Consider the following 27,700-nt stretch of genomic DNA (forward strand, 5'->3'; position numbering starts at 1 on the left):
GCGGGCGTGGCGCGCGCGTTGCCCGGCGGCGGCAGCTGCTGGTGCTGCCTGGGGGCGCCGATGTCCTCCGCCATAAAGCCCATGGCCCCAGCCGAGGGAGGAGGAGGACTCCCGAGGAGGGCGGACGAGCAGCAGGAGGAGAAGAAAAAGAAGAAGGAGCTGGAGGAAGAGCACTCTCGCCCGCCCACCCGCGCCGCCGGGGGCTGCACCCCACGTAAGTAAAGAGAGAGACTCCCCCTTCCCCCCCAAAAGTTCTGCCTTTTTTTTTTTTTTTTTTGGGAGGGCTTCGCTTCCGACGGCGTTGCGCTCGCGACAAGCCAAACCCCGGCAGATTGTAAACAAGCCCCCGAACTTTGGAGTTGCGAACGTTCCGAGAGCGAACGTTGCCCGCGCCAAGATTCTCAAAACCCCAAGAAGGCGCGCCTTAGAGGAGTCTTTCCTTCCTGATTCGTTATTGTTCCGTCTAGAAACGTTTCCTAACAGCAACCCGTCGTTTTAACGCACGCGGTTTTGTTGTCAAATAGTTACCATTGATTGATACGCGGACGCGATCGCGTTTTCCAGGATGCGAATCGAATGAAAGAGCGGTAGATTAGATTCGAAGGTGTTTGCTCTCTTAAGGGTCACACATAGATTTCCGGCTTCGAAACGGGCGGGTAGAAATCGATTCGGCCGACTAGTCAAAGAAAGAGTCCTTTCGGTTCTTTCTACTCCGCACCTTTCTGCTTTCGTCGCGGATCCCTTCTGCGCGGTGGCCCCGCTTCGTGGCCTCGGCTCCCTTCTTTCGGATCCTAGTCGGACTTGCCCAAAGGGCCCAGTCAAACCCGTCGGAGGACCACAACTCCGGTCATCCTTCGACATCCAGACTGAGAGTTGGGCTAGGATGAGGTTCGCCCCGTTGAGTCAACTTCCACGCAGCGGGATAAAATCCCACATGATCTGCTTTTAAACGGGAATCCATGGCAGTGTAGTCCCGTTTATGGCTCAGTGGGTTAAACTGCTAAGCTGGTCAACTTGTCACAGGTTCGAATGCGAGGAGCGGCGTGAGCTCCCGCTGTCAGCCCCAGCTTCTGCCAACCGGGCAGTTCTAAAACATGCCAATGTGAGTAGATCAGTAGGAACCGCTTTGAGGGGAAGGTAACGGCGCTCCAAGCAGTCATGCCGACCACATGATCTTGGAGATGTCTATGGACAACGCCGGTTCTTCGGCTTAGAAATGGAGATGAGCTCCAAACAAACCCCAGCGTCGGACATGACTGGACTTAACGTCAAGGGAAAACCTTTACCTTTACCTATATGGACTCAGCAGTTCAAAGCACATACTGTGGGATTTTCTGCTTTAATATTCTGGGTTATAGGGCTGTGTAGAAGGGCCCTGAGTCCACACTGCCATATATTCCAGTTCAAAGGAAATATTGAGGGATTTTCTGCCTTAATATTGTGGGTTATAGGGCTGTGTAGAAAGGCCCTGAGTTCACACTGCCATATATTCCAGTTCAAAGCAGATGTTGTGAGATTTTCTGCCTCAGTATTCTGGGTTATAGGGCTGTGTGGAAGGGCCCCAAGTCCCCACTGCCATATATTCCAGTTCAAAGGAAATATTGTGGGATTTTCTGCCTTAATATTTTGGGATGTAGGACTGTTGGAAGGTCCCTGAACTATCTGAGTCCAAACTGCCATATATTCCAGTTCAAAGCAAATATTGTGGGATTTTCTGCCTTGATATTTTGGGTTCTATGGCTGTGTGGAAGGGCCCAGAGATGCAAGGCTTGTGCGCATGATGCTTTTCCCTTTTCCCCAGCTTCAGAGCGACAATTGCGGTTGAATTGCCCTTCCCGTTATCTCCTTCCATGGATCCAAGGGCCCTGGGAAGGCCCTCGAGGAAAGGGATCCTGATAGTCTTTAGCCGAAGTGCAGTCGAAAAAGGGAGGGAAGTGCTGCCCTTGTGCAGCCCTGAAAGGGATCCTGGGCGGCTGCGTCGTGGAGCCTTTGCTAGGTTGTGGGAGAGGAACACATCCCCGACTGCCAATCGGTAAAGAGAAGGGAAAACTTACATACATACACAAACATGTATATAGGCTTTTTATATATCCATAGAGAGAGAGAGAGCTCTCCAAGCCTATGATTCAATGCTATATAATGTATAATAATAACTTGGAAGATTCGATGGTAGACAAAACTTACATTACAACGCATACATAAAACCACATATATATACGGAAACACACATCTACACACACAAAACACATACACAGACTAGGCCACAGAAACGCATGGCAGGGGAGGGCTAGTATTATATATATATATATATATACACACACACACACACACACACAGATATACCGAAGTCTATGATTCTATGAAATATAATATAATATTGTACATTATACCTCTCTATATTATTTATTATTATATATTTATCTATCATAGAATCTTCCATTCATAATGTATAATATTGTTTTGTCTGTCTTTGTTTGTTAGTTAAAAATGCAATACAACTGGTTTGCTCCTGACATGATAAATAAACAAATGTATAATATGTATTATAATATGTTAATATTGTATATTATATCTATATCTTTATATAATATATCTATATATATTATTATTTCTTATATATTCTATCATAGAATTTTCCAAGTCTATGATTCTATGAAATCTAATACTATATATAATGTATAATATATACAATAATATATTAATATTGTACATTATACATATATATAATATTATTATTTATATATTATACATTTTATAAATTTATTATTTATAAAATGTATAATATATAGGTATAATGTACAATATATATACACACACACATACATACATATCTAAGTCTTTGCTTCCATGATATATAATATGATAATATTGTACATTATATCTCTCTATATTATTATTACTATTATTATTATTATTATTATGTATTTTATATTTATATATCATAGAATCATCCAAGTCTATGATATATAATATATAGTAACATTATACCTATATATTATATATCATATAATAATAGAGTTGGAAGAGACCACATGGACCATCTAGTCCAACCCCTGCCAGGCAGGAAAAACACAAGCAAAGTAGCCCCAACAGATGGCCATCCAGCCTCTTTTTAAAACCTTCCACTACACTCCAAGGCAAAGAGTTCCACTGTTGAACAGGAAGTTCTTCCTAATGTTAATAATAATAATAAATTTTATTTCTTACACGCCTCTCCTAATGACTTGTGGCGGATTACGGAACCATTAAAACACAGCAAGCTCACCACAAATACACTTATTAAAACATACCTCTATAAAATACATACTTAAATACACAAAACATAGATTCAACAGAGGACAAGCACATCAAATTCATCTTTAAAGTCTGTCTGGGTTCAGGTGGGATCTACTTTCCTGTGATTTGAACCCATTGATTCCAGTCCCAGTCTCCAGGACAGCAGAAAATGAGCTTCTCCCCTCCTTAATGTGACACCCTTTCACATATTTTTACACGGCTATCATGTCTCCCCTCAGCCTTCTCTTCTGTAGGCTAAACACTCTCAGGGATTAATGCTTTCCAGAACTTTGATCATTTTAGTCGCCCTGCTTTGGACACACCTTCCAGCTTAGAGTCAATATCCCTCTTGAATGGTGGTGCCCAGAACTGGACACAGCTTGCCCTCCTCACTCTCGATGGCTGTGGATGTGGGTGTTGTCTTAGGGGACAGGGATGCTTTGATTCCCAGGCTGCGTAGCCTCTGAGCTCTCACTTCCTAGAGGAAAAGGCACCCTTGGGACTCACCTCCCCCTTGCCCAAAAGGGGAAAGATAATCTCTCCGGACCTGTGAGACGTCCAAGTTTTTCCCCATATTACTCTATGTATCAAAATTGGAATTTTCTCTTCTGTTCCTGGTTTGAAAGTGTTGTTTCCTGATTAGTTGTGCGGTACTTACTTTGAAAATAGTTGCTATCCTCCAGAAACTTGGTTTTTGTGTCTGCCACAAACTGTGTTGAATTGGTTGAGACACGAGGAGATTTTCCTTGGAAAAACTATAGAAAAATGTGCTGCAGGATGTTATGCAAAAATAGTTTAATACACTTTTCCCATTTTTTTATAATAGAACCAATTAGGAAATGACATTTATAATTCAGGAACAAAAAAAACCATGTTTTTTATCATGTCAGAAGCAATTTGAGAACATACTACAAGTCACTTCTGGGTGAGAAAATTGGCCATCTACAGCAGGGGTCCTCAAACTTTTTAAACAGGGGGCAAGGTCACAGTACCTCAAACTGTTGGAGGGCCAGATTATAATTTGAAAAAACATGAATTCCTATGCACACTGCACATATCTTATTTATAGTGCAAAAAACACTTAAAAACAATATAATAATTAAAATGAAGAACAATTTTAACAAATATAAACTTATTAGCATTTCAGTAGGAAGTGTGGGTCTGCTTTTGGCTGATGAGATAGGATTGTTGTTGTGTGCTTTCAAGTCGTTTCAGACTTAGGTTGACCCTGAGCGAGGGCCGGGTAAATGACCTTGGAGGGCCGTATCTGGCCTCCGGGCCTTAGTTTGAGGACCCCTGATCTACAGAGATGTTGCCCAGGGAGTGCCCAGATGTGTTACCATCCTTCTGGGAGGCTTCTCTCATATCCCTGCAAGTTGGAGCTGTCAGATGGGAGCTCACCCTATCTCGCAGATTTGAACTGTCAACTTTCAAGTCAGCAACTCAACCTTCAGGTCAGCAGTCCAGCTGGCACAAAGGGTATAACCCATTGTGCCACCACACAATTCATGTTACATAGTATTATATCATTCCCTGGACATCCTTTTGATGACCTGTTTATGGATGAAACACAGCGAGCTCCACAGTGTTTACAAAGCTTATCAGAGCTTAAAGTGGCTGAGGGGGAAACAGAAGGATCTGTTAGGAATGGTGGGAGTTGAAGTCCAAAACACCTGGAGGGCCCAAGTTTGCCCATGCCTGCTCTAGACAGAACATTTAGTATCACCATATAATCGACACTTTGTAGTTGTCTTTTCTCCCAGAATGGATTTCCTTCTTTCAATAAGGGAAAGTTGGAAGAATGGATGGGAAAATGACAGAGTATGACAAATGGGCCCCCTGGTGGCACAGTGGGTTAAACCGCTGAGCTGCTGAAATTGCTGATGAAAAGGTTTGGTGGTTCAAATCCGGGGAGCAGGGTGAGCTCCCACTGTTAGCCCCAGCTTCTGCCCACCTAGCAGTTCAAAAACATGTAAATGTGAGTAGATCAATAGGTACTGCTTCTGCGGGAAGGTAACAGCGCTTCATGCAGTCATCCTGGCCACATGACCTTGGAGGTGTCTACGGACAACACCGGCTCTTCGGCTTAAAATTGAGATGAACACCACCCCTCAGAGTAGGACACAACTGGACTTAATGTCAGGAAAACCTTTACCTTTTATGACAAATTGAAAGCACCATCATGTAACACCCTTGTAAGATTTCCCTGCAGTGCATTCCTACTACGGTGTGAATAACGTAGTAGGAATTACCGGCATCTACCCAGTCAACCTTGAATATAATTCGGAGGCAGTTTTCCAGGGCCAAAAATTTTGGATTGTGATATGACTCATCAATAAGGGTTGGTGCTTTTAGGTTCTCCTAGTCCACTCCTTTCATCCACTTTACTCAGAGATGGTTCATTTTTATCAGAGTTCAGGTATGGTACTTATATTGATATATAAATAATACACTTTATTTATATTCTGCTTTTTCTCCCCGGTGGAACTCAGAGCAGATTACAGTACACGTATAAGGCAAACATTCAATGCCTTATATTCAAGGGGCCGCGGTGGCGCAACAGGTTAAACCCTTAAAATTTTGAATCTGCTGACCTAAGGGTTGGCAGTTCCAAGCTGTGGGCTGGGGTAGCTCCTACTGTTAGCTCTAGCTCCTGCCAACCTAGCAGTTTGATAACATGCAAATGTGAGTAGATCAATAGGTACTGCTTTGGCGGGAAGGTAATAAAAGACACCTATGCTTCCATGCTGGCAACACGGCCAGGAGGTGTTTATGGACAACAAGCTCCTCGGAAATGGAAAAAGAGCACTTCTCCATGGCCGGAGTTGAGCACCGCTTCCAAAAGCTGGAGATGAAAGGGAAAGCCTTTACTTTGTTCTGTCTATTTATGTGTGTGTCATTGTTAATCCACTGTATTAAAGGCATTGAATGTTTGCCTATCTGTGTATGTTATAATCTGCTCTGAGTCCCCTCGGGGAGATAGAGTGCAATATAAATAAAGTATTATTATTATATTACTTTTTACACAAACAGCGACATACAATACACAGATAAGGTAAAGGCCTTCTCCTTTTTCCATATCTGGCTTCTGGAGGCGGTGTTCAACTTCTGGCCATGAGGAGGTGCTCTTGTTCCATTTTCCATGACGAAGGAGATGGAAAGATGTCCATAAACGTCTTTGTTTATGGATATCAAAACATCTTTGGTCTTTTTGTTGGCATGTCTGCTTTCCGACCAAGGCGGTACCTATTGATCTACTCACATTGCATTCTTTCAAACTACTTGGTAGGCAGTTGGACTGTCAGTTGGGAGCTCACCCTGACTTGAGGCTTCAAACTGTTGATCCTCCAGTCAGCGGCCTTTCCTGCAACTACCACTGTGCTACCACAGCCCCATCTGGATAATTCAACCCAGATTTTAGAATCAGCTTTTTAACAAAAACATCTAGACATACATGAGCATTATGCAGTAACACTTTAAACCCAACTGTAAAGATGATGGTTGGCAATCACAGTTGCTACAGATTAGGTTGGGTGTGTTTGCATTTACTAACAGGAAGGATAGCAGACTTTGGCAGTAGTTGAACCTTCTACATTGTCTTCAAAGTACAGTATTTCTCTGTGTGCCAGGTAGAGGTTGCATGAATCAGCATGACAAGGTGCCTCTTCTCACCAAATGGCATTGTCTACATCAGTGCTATTAAAAGCGGTGGTCCCTGGATGGGTGCCAGCTCTCAGTGAGCTTCCAGGAAAGAAGGAACAGTTGCAACCAATGGGCACATTGGGAAAGAATAACAGCTGGCCCCACATCAGATAGGCTGAGAAGCATCTCATGAGAGATGAAATATCCCATCATGACGGCTACATACAGTGTTTCCTTCCCAATTTTGTAATCACTGTTGCGTAGGCTTTAAAAAGAGCAATAGATAAAATTCTTCTTTTATATAAGGTTCAACCATCAGCATGGAATAGAAATGCTGAGCCTAAAAGGCAAGTCACCATATTACATATGGGTTTTCACTATAACGGAATGAGACTGTTATCCAGCTCCTTTTAGATCTTCTGCTTTCTGCAGAACAATTTGCCTTCAAAATGTGGTAGAGCAGCGTTTCTCAACCTGGAATTGGGACCCCGGGGGGGGGGGGGATTGCGAGGGGAGGTTGCCAAAAACCATGAGAAAATATAGTATTTTCTATTGGTGATGTGGGTTCTATGTGGGAAGTTTGGCCCAATTCTATCGGTGGGGTTCAGAAGGCTCTTTGATTGTAAGTGAACTGTAAATCCCAGCAACTACAACTCCCAAATGTCAAGGTCTGTTTTCCCTAAACCCCACCAGTGTTCAAATTTGGGCATATAGAGTATCGGTACCAAGTCTGATCCAGATCCATCATTGTTTGAATCCATAATGCTTTCTGGATGTAGGTGAATTACAGCTCCAAAACTCAAGGTCAATGTCCACCAAACCCTTCCAGTATTTCTGTTGGTCATGGGAATTCTGTGTGCCAAGTTTGGTTCAATTCCATTGTTATTGGAGTTCAGAATGCTCTTTGATTGTAGGTGAACTATAAATCCCAGCAACTACAACTCCCAAATGTTAAGGTCTGTTTTCCCCAAACTCCACCAGTGTTCACATTTGGGCATATAGAGTATTGTGCCAAGTTTGGTCCAGATCCATCATTTTTTGAGTCCACAGTGCTCTCTGGATGTAGGTGAACTACAACTCCAAAACTCAAGATCAGTGCCTACCAAACCCTTCCAGTATTTTCTGTTGGTCATGGGAGTTCTGTGTGCCAAGTTGAGTTCAATGCCATTGTTGGTGGAGTTCAGAATGCTCTTTGATTGTAGGTTAACTATAAATCCCAACAACTACAACTCCCAAATGACAAAATAAACACACACACACACACACACACACACACACACACCAATCCCACCAGTATTCAAATTAGGGTGTATCAGATATTTGTGCCAAATTTGGTCCAGTGAATGAAAATACATCCTGCATATCAGATATTTACATTACGATTCATAACAGTAGCAAAATGACAGTTATGAAGTAGCAACAAAAATAATGTTATGGTTGGGGGGGAGGTCATTATAACTTGAGGATCTGTATTAAGGGGTTGCGGCATTAGGAAGGTTGAGAAACACTGTGGTAGAAGATATATAGGATTTAGCGGGTAATTGTGATTTAATTCAGTTATATCCATATAGATATGTCACTTGCTTAGAACATCCCATTTTGGGTAGTAAAATGTAATCAGCAAATAACCACTGTTAACTAAATAACACATCAAGATCATTGGCTTATTACAGAGCTCATCAAAGTGTCAAGATCAACAGATAAATCCCTTGAAACATTCCAGAGATTAAGCAGATAAATATCTGGGCCTCTGCGGAGAACCTGAGTGCTAATGAAGTAATCTCACAATGACAAAGATACACTTCCTTCCCCTCCTATTGCCATGAGCATTTCTACCTGCTTCAACCAAAACATCCAACTGATTGTTTACTATATTAGATCTAATCTACATTGGATCTCTAATGCTCGGAGAGAGTGCAGTGGACAACAGAGCTTCAGTCTAAAGCAGAGCACAATCACAGTGAAACAATACCTCTGTCAGAACCTCTTTCAACTGAACTGGAAAGCGGCATCTCCAGTATGGGGCAGTCAGCATGCCCACAAAATCCATTTATTCCCTCCCTCGTACTAATGTTATATTCTGGGTGTTATTGGCAAAGTGTCAGTACTATATCCTATCAAAAAAGACAATATAATGCCACAGTTTCCTCTGGAATAATGATGCTGTGATGCCGTGACAGCAGGGACAATGGCAGTCCAGATCGAGACCTGCCTGTGCTACACAACCTCCAGCAATATGGATTTACCATAGGACAGGATGCCTAAGAATGTGGTCCAACACAAAATCATAAGTAAAGGTAAAGGTCGCCCCTCACATTAAGTCTAATTGTGTCCGACTCTGGGGGGTGGTGCTCACCTCAATTTCTAAGCCGATGAGCTGGCATTGTCTATAGACACCTCCTAGTTCATGCGATCAGCACAGAAGCGGTACCTATTGATCTACTCACATTTGCATGTTTTTGAACTGTTAGGTTGGCATGAGCTGGTCCATGAGGTCACGAAGAGTCGGAAACAACTGAATGAATGAACAACAGCAAAGGTTGGCAGAAGCTGGGGCTAACAGCAGGAGCTCACCCTGCTCCCCAAATTCGAACAGCCAACCTTTCCGTCAGCAATTTCAATTTAAGTTGCTGTACCATGGGAGGGGGATTTACTTAAAATATTAACCTTACTTAAAATATTATGTTTTTTGGTTTTTTAAAAAACTTGATTGTTTGGTTCTTGAGCGCAAACTTTGTAGATGACAATGGAATAGATGTAGTATATATTACATCTACAAATATCAAAATATTGTCCATAATTTGCATGATAATTGCAAACAGTTAAGCTAGGAGACCTGCTCTATGATTTTAAAACACCCTCTGAACTGGTAGCACATAATTAAGATTATTCTGCAAGGATTTCTTTTGCTCAGGGAAGCCAAAAGATTGGAAAGCCCAGCTATAGAGCAAAACCTTTTACCATTTAAGGAGTGAGAAGTGTCGGATGTCCAATCTGCGTTCAGGAAAGGAAGAGGCAAAAGGACCATATTGCAAACATACATTGGATAATGGACTGTCAGAGGCACTAGATCTCTCACCGCTTCCCCCCTCTTATTTTCCTCTTACATTTCGGATCACTAAAAGACAGAAACACCTTGAAAACACACACACATGCCTTATGATCTCTTCCAACAATATGATTATATCAACAACAACAATAAAAGGAAGCAAGAAAAGAGGAGGGTTGCATTACATATTTATGTGTTTTCATATATGTGCCTTCAAGTCACTTGTTGACCTATAGTGACCTTATTAATTTCATTGGGTTTTGTTGGGCAAAGAATCCTCATCAGTAGTTTTCCCAATTCCTTCCTCTGAAATCTAGCTTTCAGGACCTTTTATTGGTTGGTGGTCTCCCACCTTACTTAACTTCCAAGATCAGATGGGATCTGGTGTCTTTAGTATTTAGGCTCCTATAGATATATGGACTTAAGAGGATTTAGGCTCCTATAGATCAGTGGTTTCCAACCTTTTTTTGACCAGGGACCACTTGACCAGGCACCACTCTCCAACATGAATCAGTTTTTGGTCAACTTTAGATTCGGTTTGGTTATTTGGAGTGCTGATTCAGAAAACTGCATTGGATAGACCACATCAGCTCTACAGAACATATGCCATACAGTAGTTGCCATCTGCTCGCCCACAGAAAAAACATTTAATAAGCCTATACACTATAAGAGGGTTTTGCGAGACCAGTCGCTCTTGTTGCAACAGTGATGCTGCAGAACATATTTTAGATCTTTCGGACCACTGGTGGTCCACGGACCACAGTTTGGAAACCACTGCTATAGATATATGGTTGTAAGGCTTGAGCAGGACAGCTGATATAATAAGTTGACTTGGATGTGTCTAATTCATAGGACTGCAGTATATAATAGCACATTCCAACCTATCATATATCATTTCTAACCATCCTGAAATGTTTTACATATTACAAAGACAATCAGAATTTTCTTTGATATTTAAGTGGTATCAGTATGGGCAATATTTGAAAAAGAAATGAAAGTTTAGGAATTATTGACTTTTTATGACACTTCTGCATCCCGCCCATTACAACATTACCTTATATTGTTAGATTACTTCTTAATTAATTTACACAATACTGTAATACAGATTTCAATACTGTGAGTTTACATGTTCGTTTTCTTTTTAATAGAACACAGTTTGTTTTGGTTATTTTAGTTTTTAGTTATGGTAGGAGCCCCCAGTGGCACAATGGGTTAAACCGCTGAGATGTTAAACTTGTTGACCGAAAGGTTGCAGGTTCGAATCCGGGGAGTGGCGTGAGCTTCCGCTGTTGGCCCCGGCTTCTGCCAACCTAGCAATTCGAAAACATGCTAATTGGAGTAGATCAATAGGTACCGCTCCAGTAAGAAGATAACGGCGCTCCATGCAGTCATGCTGGCCACATGACCTTGGAGGTGTCTATGGACAATGTCGGCTCTTTGGCTTAGAAATGGAGATGAGCACGAACCCCCAGAGTCAGACACAACTGGACTTAATGTCGGGGGAAACCTTTTATCTTTAGTTATGGTACACAACAGAACAACAAATCAAAACAGATGTAGCCAGGTAACAATATTTTTGATGTATGCATGCCTATCTACCCTAGTCCATCCAATATTATAGACCTTACAATGTTTGCATAATGCAAATAAATGGATGGAATGTTGATTTCAATTTAATTTAGATTCTAATCCTCATTGTATTTCTTATGGTATTCACCAGTAGCCCAACTAACGAGCTTAATTAAAGCAGAAAGAGGGAGAAGCTGTTTCCCATCTTCTCCTAATTCAAATCCCAGGGGAATCATAATAGTTAACATAACCACAATTTCAGAGATTTGGTTTATCATGGGTATTGCTCCAACAAGTTGCATGCCCAATCACATCTCACCATAACCCACTAACATATCACCATAATCCACATCTGCTGGTTTGTTTTTGAGGCCCCTTCTACACTGCCATACAAAATCCAGATTATCTGCTTTGAACTGGATGACATGGTAGTGTACACATATATAATCCAGTTCAAAGAAGATAATGTGGATTATCTTCTTTGATACACTGGATTATATGGCAGTGTAGAAGAGGCCAAAGGGGTCTAAGTAGGTCTAAGTAATATAAGTAGATCAATAGGTACTGCTTTGGTGGGAAGGTGATGCTCCATGCAGTCATGCTGACCACATGACCTTGGAGTTGTCTATGGACAACGCCGGCTCTTCAGCTTAGAAATGGAGATGAGCACCATCCCCCAGAATCGGACATGACTAGACAAGGGGAATGTCAAGGGAAAACCTTTACCTTACTAATAAGATAGAAGGGTCTTTCAATGGGACATGCTTTATTTTTATCTTCTTTACTATGTTTTAAATAGTTTCAAAACTGTTTAAATTAGTGTATTTTAATAGCTTGCCTATGTTATTGTTTTTTAAAAGTAGATTTGAGCTAACACTTTGATATATATTATATTATTATATTATATATATTTTTTCCAGCATGATAAGTAATAGTTCACTATTTATAAAGCCGGTAATTTCCCATTACATCACTTATACCATTGCTTCTTAAACTGGGGGTTCCAACCCCAAATGGGGTCCCCTTAGCAAAAAAAATGGCAACAGTAAAAAGTAAAAGCACACCACCTAGTGGCAGTTATAGACATTTGCACAAATCTGTTAGCAACATGTTTACAGTGGACTCTGCAGAAAATGCTTCAGCTGTACTCCGCAAAAAGAAAAACCAGCCTTGTTTAGCAAGCCTTGCAAATGATTTATTATCAGCAAATGTTTTGTTTTTTTATCTTTTTCATATACTTGGGGTTGCATAAAAATGTTTTGGGGGGAAAGGAGCCACGACCGGAAAAAGTTTAAGCACTGACTTATGCCACCAACACACCCATAAAAACTATTTCCCCATCCTCTTCCCACCTAAAAACAATAATCACAAAATTAAAAATGATCTCCCATCTGAAAGACATACAATGAAAACCTTATCATCCCACTCATTTCTTGTCTTAACTTTACTGTTCTGCCATGCTTTGTTTTAATCTGTGCTCTATGAAGCTTTAGGAACTAATATGGTGTCATGGTTGGAGCAGTGAAGATTCCACCTGAATATTAGGAAGAACTTCCTGATTGTGAGATCTGTTCAACAGCGGAACTCTCTGCCTCGGAGTTTAGTGGAAGCTCCTTCTTTGGAGGCTTTTCAACCGAGGTTGGATAGTCATCTGTCAGAAGTGCTTTGATTGTGCTTTTTCTGCATGGCAGGGGGTTGGACTAGACAGCACCTGTGATCTTGTCGTGCTTCCTCAAGATTTCTTACTGTTTACTCCTGTTAAGCCATCATTTAGTTAGAGGATCTTAGCATTTTATGCATAGTTTTTGGGTTAGTTTAGATAGCCTCTTCCTCCTTGTGTTTGAATCCTCCCTCGCCCTGTCCCTTTAAGACTCCTCTCTGGGGTGGAGCCTCGACCAAGACCCTTCTGGCTCCTTGTGGAATCAGGCAGTGTGGTATTGGAAAGTGATGAGTAAGGAAGGTGGAAGAACCACAAAATAAAACATCATACCAAAGCCACAGTCAGTCATGCCAAAGCCACACAAGTCATAGAAATTATATCAAGACTACATAAAAATAAAGACGCAAAGTAAAGCCGTATCATAGATATAACACATTGAGATCCAATTGAAACCATATTATAAAGTGACATTCAGCCAGAACTGTGGTTTTGTTTCAAGGACTTTAATTCCCTCTCACAAAGACTAGCAGTAAATCACTTGAGGAGAGGAAGTTTAAGATCTCTTCCTTAATAAATTGTTGTTTTTATATCAAATGTGCAGTATTCAATCTGTTCCCTGCATCATCAAATAAATAGCTAGTATGGGGGTAGAACAGGTCTCTTTTAACTCTGTGATTCTATGGCCCCTTCTACACAGCAGTATGAAATCTACATTATCTGCTTTGAGTAGTATTATATGGCAGTGTAGACTCAGGTAATCCAGTTCAAATCAGATAATGTGTATTTTTGTCTTTGATAACTTGGATTATCCATCCACCCCCACCCCAAGCCTGCTAAGAGGAGAAAGGGGAATGAGGACTTTAAAAATACCTGTCTCCTGGCTGTTGCTTATTGTTTCTTTTGTGGTTTTATATTGTATTGAATGTTCTTATGTACATTTTGATATTATGTATATTGACTTGCTGCCTGTAAACTGCCTTGAGTTGCCAAAAGGCTGAGAAAGGCGGTATACAAATACAGTAAATAATAGTAATAATAATAATAATCTTTATTTTTACCCCACCGCCATCTCCCCGATGGGGACTCAGAGCGGCTTACATGGGGCCAAGCCCGGACAACATAATACAGCATAAAATCAAACCATATACAACAGGCAACAACAACATTATCAAAATGACATCAAAATAATAATAATAATAATAATAATAATAATATAATAAAATAAAAATTTCAATAGACACAATCACGATAGAGATGACAATGGCCGGGCCACAGATTCCGAATAAAAAACAATTAACAGACTATGATGAGATAAAATAAGAGCAGGACGTTTAAATGGAACTCATAAAACTCACAGAGTTGTGGGGCAGAACATCCTATTTGGAGGGCATGAACTCCATTAGTCAAAAATGTTGAGTGGGTGTAAAATATCATGCTGTGCACCTACTCGCCAAAGGCGCAGCAGAAAAGCCAGGTTTTGAGGTTCTTTTTAAATGTTTCCAGTGAAGGGGCTTTCCAGATCTCCCCAGGTAAAGAGTTCCAAACTCGGGGGTGGGGGGCCACAGAAGAGAAGGCTCTCTCCCTTATGCCCACAAGACGAGCTTGTGAGATTGGTAGAGGCGAAAGGAGGACCTCTCCTGAGGAACGAAGGGCCCGGGTTGGTACGTGGAGCGAGATACGGTCACGAAGGTAGGCGGGTCCCAAACCGTTTAGGGCTTTATAGGTGATAACCTGTAAATAAATAAATGATTCAGCTGCGTAGAAGGGGCCTATGGCACATTAGGACTACAAATGCAAACTCCTCTAAATATCTGTGAAAACAGATGGAAAGTAAAGCATTTCCTTCACAGACCATTTTTATCTCCCTTTGGCTAGATCTACACTTCCAATTAATGCAGTTTAACTGCATTATTAGGCAGTGTAGATCCAGCCCATGTTCCAAAACAAATCCTCATAGAATAGTGATTCAGTTATTTGAAAACATATAACTACATTTAGATTTGAAAGTGCCTAAAAGCTTACAAAGGAAATTCAAACATTGTAAAACAGATAATTAATTACTAATTAATGAATTGTGAATAATTAAAGATAATTATGAATACATGCATTCCCATGTTCTTGCCAGAAATGGTGTTCACATTTGCTGATCTCAAAAAGCAACAGGGGGAACTGCCACCCTGAATGTGTTAAGTAATTTAAGTAATTGGCACCCCAAAGGGGTCAGAGCTAAATGGAGTTGCATTCAGATAAGGCAGATGAAGCAGGAGGAGGGAACAGAGGCGGCACGCATCCCACCCTATTGACGGACCCTCCGCTACTTTTGAGGAAGAGGCTTACAGTGGCTGTTTATCTTTCCATGATTAATCGTCTCCCTTGCTTCCTGTTTTAATTCCATTAAGATCCCAAGTGTAAGAAAACTGTGCTGATTTTTTATGCTCCCCCTATTCTTGTATACAAGAAATGGATGAACTTTGCTTGAACTTCCATTACTTTTTTGGTTTTTGTGTGTTTGCGGGCTTATGCTTGAGATCAAAACATATCCAGATTTGCTACCCAAGGCCTCAAAGCACCACCAGGCAGACAACAGTGGCAACATATTAAAATAGTACAAGGAGTAGCACAGATCCTCTTTAATATCTCGGAGGTCGGTTGCAAAATCGCAAAGGAATCAACAACACTCTGAATCCCTTATTTGAGGAAGAGCGCAACAAGGAAGCATATACAGTGGTGCCCCAAGTTCAAGGTTCAAGCATATGCAGTGATGCCCCAAAAGATACGTAATATCACCGCACAAATTCTATCATTCTACTGTAAAAGAATATAAGTTGAGTATCCTTTTGCTGAAAAGTGTTTAGGATATTGTTGTATTTTGGAATACCTAAATGTGCATATACATACATAATGGAGCATCTTGGAGATGGGCCTGTTTTCTTCTATTGTCGTTAGATTTAACCTGTTTCCGTGCAACATTTTTTAAATTGATGCCAAAACAGTGTGCTTATTTTAGTTGTTTTATTTCTTTTGTGTCCAGTATTTCCGATCTTTTAGTTAATATACTTATCTGTTAATTCATATCATCAAGCAGATAGGGATTTCTTTTAGAATCTAAAATTCTGATTGTTGTTGAAAAGCAAAACAGAAAGTGCAGATCAATTACTTTTAGAAGCAGCCAGAAAATAATTCTTTCTTAATTTGCTGGAGAAACAGCAGCAGTATGAAATGATATTTTCCCACAAGCTGAAAAGAAAAGGACAAAAGAAATAGACAGGCTCTGACAGGTTAATCTCCGTAGGAGAAAAGTATAGGGAGTTCCCTACAAGCTCACTTTTTGGATGTTTTAACTATGTTGCTCTTTTTAACTTTAAACTACCTTGTGTCACAAATTTAAGAGGAAGGTGGGGTTCATATTAGTAGGAGGAGGAGTATTTTTTTTGTGTGTGTGTCAGAAGCAACTTGAGAAACTGCAAGTTGCTTCTGGTATGAGAGAATTAGCCATCTGCAAGGATGGGGGGGTGCCCGGATGTTTTACCATCCTGTGGGAGGCTTCACTCATGTCCCTGCATGAGAAGCTGGAGCTGACAGACGGGAGCTCATCCTGCTCCCCGGATTTGAACCGCCAACCTTTCAGTTAGCAGTCTTGCCGGCACAAGGATTTAACCATTGTGCTACCGGGGGCTCCCTAGTAGTAGTAGTAGTAGTAGAATAATTACAATAATAATAATAACAGTAATAATAATCTATATAAATAAAAATGTAATGTTGGCTTGTGGGATTAACATAACTCAAAAACCACTGGATGAATTGACACAAATTTTGGACACAATACACCTATCAGGTCAACAAGTGACCATCACCCATAAAAACACTGAAAAAAAGCAAAAAGACACTACAGTGCATACGCAAAACGACTCCCCGTGGCAAACAAAACACGCAATAGCATATCCACACTCTCTTCAGGCCTAAAGTTCCCAGCATCCCCTAGACCAGGCCCTTTAGGAGAGGAAGGTGATCCAAATGCTCTGCTTCCAAGCTGCAAGCTTTCTTCTCTTTGGATTTCTTTGAGAGCATCCCAATCTTTGCATATTTCCAATTTCCTATTCCTGGTCTGCAACTCCCAGCAATCCTCCAGATAGATTAGATTAGATTAGATTAATAGATAGATAGATAGATAGATCAGGAGGACTGCTGGGAGCTGCAGTCCAAGAATAGGTAGAGAAGGAAGAACGGGGAGAAAGAGGAAGGGAAAGAAAAGGTGGGGAGGAAGGGAAGAAAAGGAAGGAAGGAGAGAAGGAAAGAAAAAAGGGAAGGAAGGAAGGAAGGAAAGAAAGAAGGAGAGAAAGTGGGAGGGAAGGTTGGCCACAGCAACATGTGGCAGGTACAGCTAGTAGTAGTAGTAGTAGTAGTAGTAATAATAATAATAATAATAATAATAACAATATGTTCTTCAGATGTTTAAAGTTGCATGCTGAAGCATACTCACTTGCATGCAAGCATCATTGAAGAGATGAGCAGGCCTATAATACTTCTTTCATTGAAGCATGTAAAGGTCTGAGAGATGTGATGCATAGCTTTTTATTAGAAAATTAGCCAAATTGTTCAAGTAAAGCCTTCTGTAGTTGCTCAGAACCTATCTGTTATGCAATTTAGCTTGCTGCAAGAAAAAAATCTAGGAAATGCAAGGAGAGATACATATTTTTAAGCAGATGAAAGAGCAGACTGAATTTGAGCAATATCATTTTAGGTCTCTGGAAAGGAAGAAACTGCGAGTCTGGCAGCTGCAATCGCATGCAAATAGCTGTCAAAGAGGGGGAAATTATCATCTACAAACATTGGGAAGAAATTCCATCTGCTGCTTCCTTGAAAAGGGGCCTTAATACATTCAGAGACAGCAAAGTTACACACATCTTAATCAAGTCCTAATCCAAGGAATTAATGCAATGTGTGTTTCTGCATAATTCCAGGAATCATGCAAAAGCCATGACAATAGAGCAAGAGCCACAGATGGGGTCCCCTTCTTGCACAAAATACTGCATGAAAAGTTATCAGAGCAAACACAGCTCCTTAGCATTTCACATATATGTGTGCCACCAAAAGGGAGAGGGCTGTGGGGGTGAGAGCTTTTATTTGCGTATAGACCTGGGTCAGAATGCTATATTTGCATTCACATACTCTTAAGTAGGCAGGCAAAAATCCGTAACATTTAATTTTTTGTTTTAAAATCCTTAATTTTTTCATATTAGGAAAAAGTAGATATTAGTGTCTGTTAAAGTGTAAGCATTCAATTTTTTAAATAGCATTTTGATTGACTTTAGGGCTTTATCGCACCACTTCTTTATGCCTCATTATTCAGTTTGACATCCACTCCTGCCACTCTTGTGAGGGTAGCTGACTGTTGACACCATCTATTGTAGTCTTCCCAAATCTGAACTTCAAGAATGTCATTTACCGTTATTTTCATCTATATTAAGTAGCCTCGTTACCAACTCCTGTGCCCTACTTCTTTCTTTATGGTTGGTTAGTTTATTTTATTCTAATGTACCCGTAATAAGTGGTGCAGTGGCATGATGGCATGATAGTGGAACATGCTTTAACATTATGACAGTATAACAGCAAACAAAAACAATCAGAAATTTAAAGGGATTTAAACGTATTAGGAAAGCCATTTCCCCCGACTGAGATGCAAAGTGATCTGGGGCTTTTCTGCCAGAGTTTCCTTGGGAATCCTTGAAGGAGGGATAACCTGGCAACACTCACACAACGCCCACTGATGGATTGTTCATGGAAGGGAACGGTATGAGATAACTACACTGAAACTAGTTACCATCCCAGGGAAAAGCGCAACAGAACCTTTGCGACCCCTAGGCAAGATAGGTCAGATAGCCAAAATGACAGGCCCTCAGGGCTGTTAAATGCTAGGTCCATAAATGGCAAAACAACTACCATCCAGCACTTACTCGTGGATGAATACGCGGACCTGGCTTCCATCACTGAGACCTGGTTGGACAAACTGGGGGGAGAGGACCAACCAGCTCTATCCATCGGGTTTTGGGGTGCACCAGCAGGCGAGACCTGGGGAGCAAGGAGGCAGGTTTGCTGTGGTCTCTCATGAGTCCATCTCTGTGATCAGGTACCCTGTCCATGCTGAGTCCATCCTGTTTGGGACGGCTCAGGACTTCATGGCTGCCATGACAAGCATGGGGCCGTCCCAAATGATAGCTGGCTCCACTCATGTAGCCAGACACACTCTTGGTGTACCGCCCACCCCGCTGCACAACAGTCTCCCTACCTGAGCTAGCAGGGAATGTCTCAGGCCTGGTGTTGGAGTCCCAACAGCTAATAGTGCTAGGGGATTTCAATTTCCATGCTGAGTCCACCCTGTTTGGGACGGCTCGGGACAAGCATGGGGCCATCCCAAATGATATCTGGCTCCACTCATGTAACTGGACACACTCTTAATCTGGTTTTTAAGGCATATGGGGAAGGAAGTGTCGGTATGGAGGAACTCTCAATTGGACCAACCATCACCTGATTAGGTTTAGACTAACCACAGCCCCTAACCTCCATGGGGGTGGAGGACCCATTAAGCTGGTCCGCCCCAGGAGACTATTGGATATCTCATTAACAGATTATTTCCAAAGTGCGAGAAAAACATTTTCAATTACCCTGCATTGCAACAATGCCTGGAGCAGGGGATCCCAAACTAAGACCCTTGGGTCAGATGTGTCCCTCCAAGGTCCTTTACTGGGCCCCTGCCCTAAACTTTAGACTTAGGATTGCCCTAAGTCTGAAATTATTTGAAGGCACACAACAACAACAACCCTAATTAACTTGAGTATCTGATCAGGCAAAAGCAGACTCATGCATTCCATTGAAATTCTGGTAACTTTATGTTGGTTAAAATGGTTCTTCATTTAAATATTGTTCTTTCATTTTAAAAAAATGCACTACAAAAACGATATGTGCAGTGCACATAGAAATTTGTGCATTTCTTTTTTTCAAACTATAGCCAGCCCCTAACAGTCTGGGAGACTGTGAATTGGCCCTCAAAAGTTTGAGGACCCCTGGCCCAGAGAGTAATGACATTACATGCTAATGCTGAAGTAAAAATTGAATTAATGTATTGCTATAACAGCATGGTGTGATCATGCCTGTAGAGAAAAGTGTAAGCTAAAAGTACGGAAATAATTTAACGCATAGCAAAGATGCCAGAAAACTCACAAGCAGACACAATTTCCACTCTGGAAATGGCTCTGGTCAGACTTAGCACCCCCTCTCCTTGTTTTCCCCATCTTGCCTTAAAGTAATAATAATAATATATTATTCTAGTGGTAGTAGAAGGTCAGTTTGTGTTGCCCCATTTTGAAGAACGTTAGCAGCTCACAAAAATTTAGTATTAGTCATAATAGCAGAGAAATTCATTTCAGTACATTCTTGACCACAGTTTGTCCACGCAAACCTCTTGAAACCAAACACAGAAATAAAATTACAATTGGAAATCTGTATTTTACAAGCATGCAATATAATTGTGTAACCCCCCCAATCATCCAATTTACAAATGACTCCTAGTTAAGAACGGGGGTGAGACAAAAGGAAAAGAGACAAATCTACCCTCGGAAGGGGAGTTCACTCCTGAAAGAGTTATCATGGGAGAAAGGTGTCTTAATTGAAACTTTATCACCAAGCCCTGTTTCCACAACAAGCTCAATTTTCCAAAATCCAATTATCACAGAGACAGAAAGTGAGTTGAAATCTTTTGATCAGGGGCAGAGAGCAAAACAAACACCACAGGGGTGTTAACATTTCCCTATGCTATCCTCTCTCTCTCTCTCTCTCTCTCTCTCTCTATATATATATATAAAATCACACACACATATATATACATGCATATATAAAATATCTAGGTGTAGTTTTCCAATCTAATGGTAGCAGAAGAGCTCATGGGGATCAAGTATCCAACACCGCGCAGGGGAGCTCAATTGCCATTCTTAAATATCTTAGGACAAGAGGGGGCCACTTCACACCGGCAGCGCTCAAGCTGTTTGAAGCCAAGTCATTAGCCCAACTCTTGTATGGGGCTCAGCTGGGCCCCTTCCCCAGTTTTGCCCCATTAGAGGTGGTTCAGTCCAAGTTTCTGAGATCGGCCTTGCAGGTACCTAAATGCGTTTCTAATGCCACCCTGCGACTAGAGACGGGCTTTATGAGAGTGGAGGCCAGGGTGTGGGTGGCCATACTTAACCTCTGGCTCAGACTGTCCCATGCACCCCTTGACCTTGCCCCACTAACCATGGAGGATGACTTCCAATCCACATGGAAGCAGGCGGTAGCATCCAAAATCTCCTCGTTGGGATTTTCTCCAGGTCTACTATTAGCTATAGATTACAATCAAGCCAAAGCACTTATTAAACAAGGTATCACAGACACAGAGCGCCAACTAGATCTGGCCTCGGCTCCAAGCTTCCTTATCAGTGAAGACAGCAGATACCTTGCCTCCCCTATGGCATATTTAACATACTTAGAGGTTCCTATTCATCGAAGGGCTTTCACCCTGGCCCGATGCCACGCTCTCCCATCAGCTGTACTCGAAGGCCGCTACCGGAAGATCCCTTTCCCAGAGAGACTCTGCCCCTGTGACTCGGGTCATGTAGAAACAATAGAACATGTGCTCCTTCAGTGCCCGTTCTACAGGGATATCCGTGCCAGGCTTATCTTACCTCTGATAGACAAGCACCCAAGCCATTCAGGACAATTTTATACCTCCCTGCTACTTGCAGATACTAATTCAGCTACAACCTACAGTGTTGCAAAGTTCTGTGCAGCAGCATACAAAATCCGCCAGGGAATGACTAGTTCCAAAAGTCAACTGTGTGTCCAGTAATCTTCTTCCCTGAATCTACAATTTGGTGATGGATCTGGGCATTGTATGTTTTTACCCTGTTCCCCCTTCTGCTCCCTCACCCATATTGTGTTTTTAGTAGTTATATTTATATTTTTAATGTACCAAACATGCCAGGTTTGTCTGGAAATGTGACACTATTTCCTGTGCTGGTCAATGACCGAAATAAATATTTTGATTTTGATTTGATATATAAAATATGGCTGCAGTTATACTTTTCAAAACCCTTTATACATTTCTCAACTCACTGATAGCTGCACTCACAGTACGCCCATTGACCACCCTGACCACAAAATTGACGTTAAAGTTGAATTTAATTTTTGCATTTCAAATCCTAGCAAGATAGTACCGAGAAAAGTAATTATTGGTGAATTTCTTTTTGTCTATAAAAGCAAACACTTTCAAAAGAGTATAGCATGAGAGGACAGGGAACGTTGTTATAATAATAATCATCATCATCATCATCATCATCATCATCATCTTTATTTATACCCCGCCACCATCTCCCCTAACGGGGACTCAGAGTGGCTTACATGGGGCCAAGCCCGAACAACAAATTACAATACACAAAATACAAATTGCAGTAAAATAAACAACATAATATTAAAGTATAAAACATCAAAGCATATAAACGATATACACAGAACATAGAAACCAAACATAATGACAAAGAGCGGGCCGCATCTACATAAAATCATTTAAAAATTGAGGGTGAGATAAGGGGGCGGAACTATTTGTAAGGGAGAACTCATAGAGAGACAATGCTCATATGAAGGCAGTATTCTCGTGCTCTAATTGTGATTTCACAATTTGTGGGCCGGGCTGGTAGCACAATTGGTTAATCAGCTGCAATAAATCATTGCCGACCAAAAGGTGGCAAGTTCGAAGCCCGAGTTGGGCTTGAGCGCCCGACTGTTAATAGCTGTTAAAAAAATAGCTGTTAAAAAAATTGCCCAGCTCACTGTTGACCTAAGCAGTTTGAAAACAACTGTGAGCCGTGAGTAGAGAAATTAGAGACCGCTTAAGCAAGGAGGCTAATTTATGGCACCATAAAAATGCCGGAGGGCAAGGAGGAAATACTATGATCAAAAAGGCTCGGTGTCATAGTGACAGGCATAGTGGACAAAGCGACAGCTCCCCCTGTGACCGAATCGAGCAACCTCCTGGATCCGAAGTGAAAGAACTGCTGAATGACCTCTATCTGTCTGGATGTCTTGTATGTAAAAAATGGCATTGGATTTTTGCCGTGTATATGTGCATTGTGATCCGCCCTAAGTCCCCTTCAGAGTGAGAATGGCGGAATATAAATACTGTAAATAAATAAATAAGGCACTGGGAGCAAAAACGGTGGAAAACAGATGTCTCATCTTCCCATGTGAGGTGGACCCAAACCAAATTGGCCCACACATATTTATAGCATTACTTGCTTCCAAGTAAAGAACCCTTTCATACTAATCTATGAATTCTCCAATATCTCTTCCAGGCAGATGGAGTTCAACCTGCTCACAGACTCAGAAGCCCACAGCCCCACTCTGTCCCTCTCGGAGTCTGGGACCCCTCAACATGAGCACAGCTGCAAGGGGCAAGAGCACAGCGGTAAGTACAAGGAACACTCTAAATAATAACCTATTTCCATTACAGATATTTTGAAGTTGACAAAAGAGAAGTTTGATTTCTCCTTAACAGACTAGAGCAGGGCCCCCCAAACCAAGGCCCGTGGATTGAATGCGGCCCTCCAAGGTAATTTACCAAGCCTCCACCCCAAACTTTAGACTTAGGGTCACCCTGAGTCCGAAGGCATACAGCAACAACAATCCTAATTAACTTCTTAACTAGGAGTCGATTATAATTCAGGGACAGCCTGTAGTCTGAAGAACAACATTGTTACACAAATGTGGACAGACCTAAGGGATGAAATTTTGAAGTAGCTATTGGGAAAACAGTAGTAGCAATGAAAAAAATATGATTGGGGGGTCACCACAGCATGAGGAACTGTATTAAAGGGTGGCAGCATTAGGAAGGATGAGAACCAATGTTCTAAATCATTGATAAAAAAATATTGAAGAGCATTGTCCCAAGATAGAATCTTGTGGCTCTTCACTTGGGATTACCTCACAATTTGAAGCAAATCCACTAATGACAACTTCTTGAGCACAATACTTAATTTTGAATTCAACTGATGGTGTATCCACCTATTTCATATTTAGTCAATTTTTTAATTAAAATATCCCGAAGAACCTTATCAAATGTGCTGAAATCCAGATATATGATGCCCACAACATTCCCACCATCTACTGAACTGGTGACCCAATAAAAAAAGGTACAAGAAAATTTGGCATGATTTGTTCTAGAAAAATCCATGCTTCTGATAAAGATACATCAAACAGATTCCTGTATAATCCATGCTTATATTTTCCTGGTATTGAAGTCAGGCTGGCTGGCCTGTGCTTTCGTGGATCTTCTTTTTAACAAAATGCCAGTCTGTATGTTGAGCTGATGTAAACAAAGAGCTCAGCATGTGTCTGCAGCATAATATGTCTCCATCCCTTGCATCAATTAAAATCCTTGTGTAAGATTATTGCCTCTTGACTCTTGGAAACTCATACCATCGTGAAACTCTGTAATAGATTTCCCCGCTTTCTTTCTCACAGACACAGAGAAGTCACAGCAGAATCAGACTGATGACTCCAATCCTGAGGATGGCTCCTTGAAAAAAAAGCAACGCAGGCAAAGAACTCACTTCACCAGCCAACAACTGCAGGAGCTGGAAGCCACTTTCCAGAGGAACCGGTACCCTGACATGAGTACCCGAGAGGAGATTGCTGTTTGGACCAATTTGACTGAAGCAAGAGTCCGGGTATGATGGGACCAAATCTATTTTTCTTGCATATGGGTTGAAGGATAAGTCAAGTAACAGGCCAAGCAGAACAGACTTCCATGTGTGCTTGTGTCTTTAACCCCATTCAGCCATTACTGAAGTTTGTTCCCTAAACCCACTGTACATTGTTGTAGCTCGTGTGCAGGATCTCCTCTTCACAAAAGCCCATTTCACACGAGAAAGGCAGCTACCAGCGGGTGGGGATGGTGGGTTCCTCCAAGTCTGCACACTAACTATATAAGATTTTGTGCTTGTATTGTTTTGATAGCTCCTATTTTGAGCAATTCAGGTTTTCTCTAAAGAAGTTATAGCTCTGTCAGCCATTCTCTCCAAAATGCAACACTCACAGTTTTGATTACTTGTGAGCTTGTATTGCCCCCAAAGTTGGGCCTGCCATATGAACATTCACATGGCAGCCCATCCTCAGGAGATGAGCAAGGGGAGACTATTCTGCAGCTAGACATGCTGTGTGTTTTTGTTTTGCCTGGTAGCTCCATTCCTTTGCCTTGTCGAAAAAAGGACATTTGCTGCATGCAGGAAGAGGAGGAGCTGATCCTCCACAGACCCATACCTACTACTGCTGTTAGTCGGTTATAGCACTTTATCCAATTCCCTGGCCCCCCATATTCTGGTTTTGCACTAGCCTCGGACCAGCCCTTTTTAATTGCCTTGACCCTTTTTTTTTTGGCCCTAACAGACAGACATGAAGAACCAGCAGGATTACTTTTAATATATATGTGTTGTTGTGATAATTTTATGCTTATGTTATTGTGATAATTTTATGCTTATGTTGGTTACTCTGTATGTTTTGGTGTCTGTTACTTAGAAACTGCCCTGAGTCCCCTCGGGGAGATAGAGCGGTATATAAATAAAGTTTTATATATACTATATCCCATGCACCACTTCACTTACCTTGCATACCTGGCTCCTTTTCATGTGTCACAAGCATCTGTTCTGTCTGGGCAAAGAAAGGGAGATAGGTTGGGAGGCAGAAACATTTGGTACACCAGGCAAGAAGGAAAGAAGACAATCCTCAGGCTAATTGCCACATGGGTACATGAGGGGCTGCTTCCACATATGCCTGCTCTTCCTGTTTACCACAAATCTACATGTGCTTTTGTCATTTACTCCAGAGCAAGCACACTCCTTGCTGGTCATATAAAAATTCTGACTCGAGCTATTCCCTTTTCTTCCAGGTGTGGTTTAAGAACCGCAGAGCAAAATGGAGGAAGCGAGAAAGAAACCAGCAGGCAGAACTTTGTAAGAACAGCTTTGGAGCCCAGTTCAATGGACTGATGCAGCCTTATGATGAGATGTATGGTGGCTACTCATACAACAACTGGGCGACCAAAGGCCTCGCGGCCAGCACTCTGTCAGCCAAGAGCTTCCCCTTCTTCAATTCCATGAATGTCACTCCTCTCTCATCGCAGCCCATGTTCTCAACACCCAGCTCCATTGGATCCATGCCCATGCCCTCCTCCATGGTTCCCTCAACAGTGACTGGTGTGCCAGGCCCAGGCCTCAACAACCTCAACAGTCCTGGCCTCAATTCTGCTGTTTCATCCAGTACCTGTCCTTATGCATCCTCGGCCAGCCCTTACATGTACAGGGACACGTGCAACTCCAGCCTGGCAAGCCTGAGGCTGAAGGCAAAGCAGCATGCCAACTTCACCTATCCAGCGGTGCAGACAGCCAGCTCCAGCCTGAGCCCCTGCCAATACGCTGTGGATCGGCCAGTATGAGGGGCCAGACCCTCACCCCACCCTACTTCCAAGAACTTGGCCTTTAGCCCAAGAATGCCAACCAGACTAAATTCCAGGAAGGCCCATTTAGTTATACAGTTACAAATGTCTGACAATCTTTTTTGGTAAAGTGAAAAACAATTGCTCGCTGAAAGTCCGTTTGGGAAAGAGGAATGCTGGCCAGGCTCTGAGCTCATTTTTCAGTCCACTCGTGTAATGCGATAGCCTTTCTCTTGCTCCTGCTCCAGCCCACGAACAGGCAACCAGTTCATGAAACAATACAGAGGAACCCGGGGAAATTGGTGCAGCTGCTAACACCACTCATAATGTATGTCCGTGTGCGTTTCTTATTTCTTTGTTATGCGACTGCTTCCTGCCCTCTTGAAACGCGCAGCGGAGGATAGGATTCTGAGCTAGAAACATCAGCTTTGTGCAACTCAGATCATGCATATTTAACCAATGTTTACACTTTATTGTGAAATGCCTTATGGGCACAATATTTTGTCTCTTCTTTTTTCTTTGCAGAATTTGGCATTTTGTAACCCGGAAAGGAAGGTTTGCTTCCAGGTAAAGATGAAAGGTGTGTGAAGGCAGGTGTGAGAGACATGGGAAGAGTCTGGGGTAAAGCTGAATGGAAACACCTGTTGGGGTCCCTCAAGTTCACACTGTTTTCCAAGACTGCCACAGAAGCTGCCCACATGTGACCGAGAGAGGTACGGAGTTTTGACATCAGGAAAAAAAATATCTCCGAAAGTCCCTAAGATGCCGGCACATGATCCTCCAACTCCAAGGACATCCCCTTACATGGATAAAGGATCAATGCAGTTCATTCCCTCTTTGGTTTCATGTTGTGCCAAGGTAGGAGTGAATGATCAACATTCCCATATCACACAGAATCCTATTGATTTCCTTTGGCAATAAAGAGCTCTTCCACTCTCCTAGAATAACTCTAATTGATACATAAATAAAACCCGAAGAAATTTCCACCAAA

The 27,700-nt window shown here is 41.8% G+C and overlaps 1 protein-coding gene across 2 annotated transcripts; it reads left to right on the forward strand.

Annotated features, from left to right (window-relative positions):
• Positions 1–27,700, forward strand: PITX3 (paired like homeodomain 3). 2 transcript variants are annotated; one of them, XR_010909711.1, is made up of 5 exons: positions 1–214; positions 23,573–23,685; positions 24,741–24,946; positions 26,164–27,037; positions 27,235–27,700. XR_010909711.1 is itself a non-coding variant. In XM_067466949.1 (4 exons), exons 2-4 carry the CDS (start codon positions 23,577–23,579, stop codon positions 26,707–26,709), a joined length of 861 nt encoding a protein of 286 aa, XP_067323050.1. In that variant the 5' UTR covers positions 1–214; positions 23,573–23,576; the 3' UTR covers positions 26,710–27,700. The 2 variants fall into 2 exon arrangements, 1 of the variants encoding a protein (XP_067323050.1); XM_067466949.1 differs by having other exon boundaries at positions 26,164–27,700.

This window comes from Anolis sagrei, chromosome 3 (genome assembly GCF_037176765.1).
Source record: "Anolis sagrei isolate rAnoSag1 chromosome 3, rAnoSag1.mat, whole genome shotgun sequence".
NCBI classification, from domain to species: Eukaryota; Metazoa; Chordata; class Lepidosauria; order Squamata; family Dactyloidae; genus Anolis; species Anolis sagrei.

Bases quoted from the DNA above. Each gene is read 5' to 3' on its own strand.
- PITX3 (XM_067466949.1), top strand. From the start codon at position 23,577: ATGGAGTTCAACCTGCTCACAGACTCAGAAGCCCACAGCCCCACTCTG. The intron at 23,686-24,740 runs GTAAGTACAAGG...TCTTTCTCACAG, and splicing joins CAAGGGGCAAGAGCACAGCG to ACACAGAGAAGTCACAGCAG. The intron at 24,947-26,163 runs GTATGATGGGAC...CTTTTCTTCCAG, and splicing joins TGACTGAAGCAAGAGTCCGG to GTGTGGTTTAAGAACCGCAG.